The sequence below is a fragment of the Miscanthus floridulus genome, chromosome 6 (genome assembly GCF_019320115.1).
Source record: "Miscanthus floridulus cultivar M001 chromosome 6, ASM1932011v1, whole genome shotgun sequence".
NCBI classification, from domain to species: Eukaryota; Viridiplantae; Streptophyta; class Magnoliopsida; order Poales; family Poaceae; genus Miscanthus; species Miscanthus floridulus.
Window position 1 is genome coordinate 84,890,177 of NC_089585.1, and position 4,261 is coordinate 84,894,437.

Sequence of the window (4,261 nt, forward strand, 5' to 3'; positions counted from 1 at the left end):
TATAACTTAGTTATATATTTGTTTAGGTTTATGCTTGTTAAATATAATAGAAACTGCAGCTATGAATTATTCTAATTCATTATAGAAAAACATAGATCTAAAGTTACAGTAAAAATTTTATTCGCTATGTAGATCTACTCTTGTAGAGTCCAACAAAGTTTAATTTTCCATTTTGTGATTTTTTTGTGATTTATTATGATTTTGAAAGATTCAGTCGAAATAAATAAAAAAGAAAAAAAACAAAGTCGTCTTCAAAACCTCTTATAACAGGGCTAGGAAGGATAAGATGAACGGTTTTGAAAATTGAGGGAGATTTTTGCTCAGTTTTGGAGTCAGAGAAAACAGACTTTCGCGAAAGTTGGAGACCTGTGGGACTTTTTCCTATCTATTCTGGTCTCCCTCCCGAAGTCCCAAAATACATTTCGCACAACCCTAATCTCCCTCCGCCGCCGCCGCACTTCTCCCCCGCCCGCCGTGTAGGTCGAGCATCGCCGACGCCGCCAGACGGATCATGTCGACCAGCGCCAACCCGAAGCCGAAGCGGCGGCGGAGGGGCCCGCCGAAGCAGGGCCCTAGGTACCCCATGGTGGCCACCGTGGGGGCAATGGTTGCCCACGAGGTGGGCGCCGAAGGGCCACGGAGGGACGCGAGGCAAGGACCTGCGTTCCCTAGGGTGGTCGCCACCACGACCAGGGGAGGTGGTGCCGGTGAGCAGGGCGCTGACGGAGTGGAGGGTTCGGCGTCGAACGCTGATAGGAGCGCTCACGAGGCAGGTGGCGTCGACGGCACGTACCTCACCGAGACACGGTAATGTCTTGCTTACTCGCGTCACGAATTAGGTTAGAGGATGTGCACTGAAATACTCTCGTGATTATGGGAACTTGGAACGGAGGATTATTGTTGCTGTGATTCCATGGTTATTGGTAAAACATAGGTTAGTAAGATCGAATTTATGGCTCTGTGGTGTTTTTCCCTAATTGTCTATTCCTTTGTTCTAGAATCGATAATTCATCACGATGTTGCAGTAAACCGTATTGTTTGTAAGATCTCTAGTCCCACATCACAATTTTTAGTAACTTCTTCAGCATTAGGAGTTATTTGTAATTCAGTATCATCTGGAACTGGGAGCTTATTTTGGATTTGATTTGCAAGTTTATCACATTGCTGGCTGCATTTTTAGTGTACATCTTAACTATTAGGACCCATCATCCTGTAGCTTTAATAGTCAGCCGCTATGCATGTCACAGGTTTGATCAATGTGCTATTTCTCCACTGTCGCTGAAAGCCATCAAAGATGCTGGATATGAAAGGATGACCCAGGTGCAGGAGGCTACTCTGCCAATAATTCTTCAAGGTCAGCATACATGCCCAAACACTACAGCTAAATCCCTGACACCAGTTTCTTGGGACCCCTAAAGTAACATTTGGTTGCTTTTTCCTGCAGGAAAGGATGTTCTTGCAAAAGCAAAGACAGGAACAGGAAAAACAGTTGCCTTTTTGGTACTCCTTGCCTTCAGACCAACTGATCAATTTGACTGTTATAGCGGTTTTCTCAACTATTGCAGTGATACAACTACAGGATTAACCCATGTGACTGAGTTCTAATTTCTTTTAGCTTCCAGCCATCGAAGTTCTCTCTGCATTGCCTCGATCAACTTCTATAAATTTACTGGTGATGTGCCCTACCAGGGAGCTTGCAAACCAAGTGGCTGCTGAGGCAAAAAAGCTTCTCAAGTATCATCGCTCACTGGGTGTGCAGGTTGTAATAGGTGGCACACGGTTACCTCAAGAGCAACGGAGCATGCAAGCTAACCCATGTCAGGTTGTACCCATGAATCACAGTAGCACAGTGCATACATATCTAGGTGCAACTCATGCACTAATACTCTGGTACTTTTAAATTAGATTCTTGTTGCTACCCCTGGAAGGCTTAAGGATCATCTTGAGAACACGCCTGGATTCTCCACCCGAATTAAAGGTGTGAAGGTTCTTGTTCTTGATGAGGCTGACCGCCTGTTGGATATGGGATTCAGAAGAGACATTGAGAAAATAATTTCTTTCATCCCTAAAGAGAGGCAGACACTGCTGTTTTCTGCTACTGTTTCAGAAGAGGTATCTCCTTTTGTCATTAATTCACTAGTCCCTTTTTGTAACTTATATGATCAGATCATTTTAAAAGGGAACCATTACTGTTAGGTCCGCCAAATTTCTCACCTTGCAATGAGAAGGGATTATGATTTCATTAACACTGTTCAAGAAGGCGATGAGGAGACACATGCCCAGGTTCGAGGATGCCATTTTCATGAGCTATGTTGGTAAAATTTCATAGCTTTTGAGTGCCTTACAATGTAACCTTACATTAATTAATGCTGATGCATCAGGTAAACCAGACGTACATGATTGCACCTCTAGATCTGCACTTGCCCATATTGTATGATGTATTGAAGAAGCATGTTGCAGAAGATGCAGAATACAAAGTAAGTTACCTCACCAAGTAATTGCATGATTATGCCTTGAGGAATCTGGTGTGGCAGTGACAATACGATTTTGCAGGTGATAGTATTCTGTACTACTGCAATGGTTACAAAACTTGTCGCTGAGGTACTCTCCCAGCTAAAACTGAATATAAGAGAGATTCATTCCAGAAAGTCGCAATCTGCAAGAACTAAGGTCTCAGATGAATTCAGGAAATCAAAGGGCCTTATATTAGTCAGCTCCGACGTATCTGCCCGTGGTGTAGATTATCCCGATGTCACACTTGTCATACAGGTGGGTGATATAATTGTTTCTCTTGCGAAAAGAAAATAAAAGAAAAGAAAAGAAAAGGATGTGGATTCATCAAGAAATTTATTTGCTCATGTAGGTTGGTCTGCCAGCTGATAGAGAACAGTATATACATAGACTAGGAAGGACTGGACGGAAAGGCAAGGAAGGGCAAGGCATCTTACTATTGGCTCCCTGGGAAATGCATTTTCTTAGTACAGTTAACGATTTGTCAATATCAGAGGCTGCAACACCTTCGGTTGATTCAAGCATTCAGGCAGCAGTAAGTAGTATAAAATTAGTGCTTGTCTTCTATCTTCCCGTTTAGCTTGGTCAATCTCAGTGCAAACTTTGTTAAAAAAAAAGGTCTTATCTTGGCTGCCCAAGAAATCTGAAGTCAAGTTTGGCCTGTAAAGATTAAGAAACCTGGTGCCTTTATGTTTTCATATTCCTTCTTGACTTTATAGGTCAAAGACGCATTCAGAAGAGTGGAGATGAAGAGCAAGGAATCAGCTTACCAGGCATGGTTGGGGTACTACAACTCAAACAAGGCCATCAGCAGAGACAAGGCCAGACTTGTGAGGCTGGCTGAAGAGTTCAGCCAGAGCATGGGGCTTGCAGTCCCGCCAGCCATTCCCAAACTCATTCTACGGAAGATGGGCCTTAGCAATGTTCCTGGGCTCCGGTCTTCGTAACCGTGGTGATCCAAATTCAGCAGAATTTGACCAGTGCTTCTCTCAGCTTGGTAAACGCTGTGCTTCCACATTGCTGCACGTTAGTGCTGTGCCATGGAGAATAGAATATTGTTTTTGCGAAAGTTCATCAGGAGTTTCTCAAGACGAGCCGGATTCTGTAGTCATGACTTAAACCATGACTGCTTCATTTTATCTGAAGCCGAATCTTGACCCGTTCGGTATCCACAGCAGACATTTTCAAACAGGCCCAGCGATTATTTTTCAGTTCTATCAAGTTTTCAAATGGATACGAAACAATATCCATTAGTAGAATATATTTGGGGAAGGAAAAAAAAAGATATATGTATTTGCTGGCGGCACCACATGTGACATGCCAGTTGATATTTTAATTGCAATAGTACACTTGCCCTGCTACCTTTATTTGTGAAGTTATTGGTATTGCATTTCTGGCATTCGTGCATCATTCATCCATCTCAAGCTTCTATGATTGGTTCTCGTCTCCTCGATACCATCTTCATTGATTAATTGTATTTGTATATATATACCAAGGCAATAGATAAAGGAGATATTTTCATTTTTTAATCTTGTTTATTTTTTATTTTAAAAATAGCTTCACGTATTTTTATTTTTATTTTAAATCCTTTTGGTCGCGCTAACACGCTTGGCACGAAATCACGCTGTCTTACCACATGCGTTGCTGTGGCAAGATTTGCAACATTGGACGGCGATTTTGATATGAAAAACCTGGTTGCGCCGGTCCGTTAGTGTGACATGTTAGTTTTGTTATGTCAACGCAAGTGGCG

General features: G+C 42.5%; 1 protein-coding gene across 2 annotated transcripts; it reads left to right on the plus strand.

Moving 5' to 3' along the window:
• Positions 1-388: 388 nt before the first annotated feature.
• On the plus strand, positions 389-3,929 carry LOC136458512 (DEAD-box ATP-dependent RNA helicase 26-like). Of its 2 annotated transcripts, none has more exons than XM_066458454.1 (10): positions 389-807; positions 1,248-1,354; positions 1,445-1,500; positions 1,616-1,822; positions 1,906-2,112; positions 2,197-2,283; positions 2,382-2,477; positions 2,554-2,601; positions 2,688-2,769; positions 2,864-3,026. In XM_066458454.1, exons 1-10 carry the CDS (start codon positions 512-514, stop codon positions 2,878-2,880), a joined length of 1,203 nt encoding a protein of 400 aa, XP_066314551.1. In that variant the 5' UTR covers positions 389-511; the 3' UTR covers positions 2,881-3,026. The 2 variants fall into 2 exon arrangements, with proteins under 2 accessions (XP_066314551.1, XP_066314550.1); XM_066458453.1 differs by adding an exon at positions 3,231-3,929 and having other exon boundaries at positions 390-807; positions 2,554-2,769; positions 2,864-3,046.
• Positions 3,930-4,261: the final 332 nt, after the last annotated feature.

Bases quoted from the DNA above. Each gene is read 5' to 3' on its own strand.
- LOC136458512 (XM_066458453.1), top strand. From the start codon at position 512: ATGTCGACCAGCGCCAACCCGAAGCCGAAGCGGCGGCGGAGGGGCCCG. The intron at 1,355-1,444 runs GTCAGCATACAT...TTTTTCCTGCAG, and splicing joins TCTGCCAATAATTCTTCAAG to GAAAGGATGTTCTTGCAAAA. The intron at 2,770-2,863 runs GTGGGTGATATA...TTGCTCATGTAG, and splicing joins ATGTCACACTTGTCATACAG to GTTGGTCTGCCAGCTGATAG.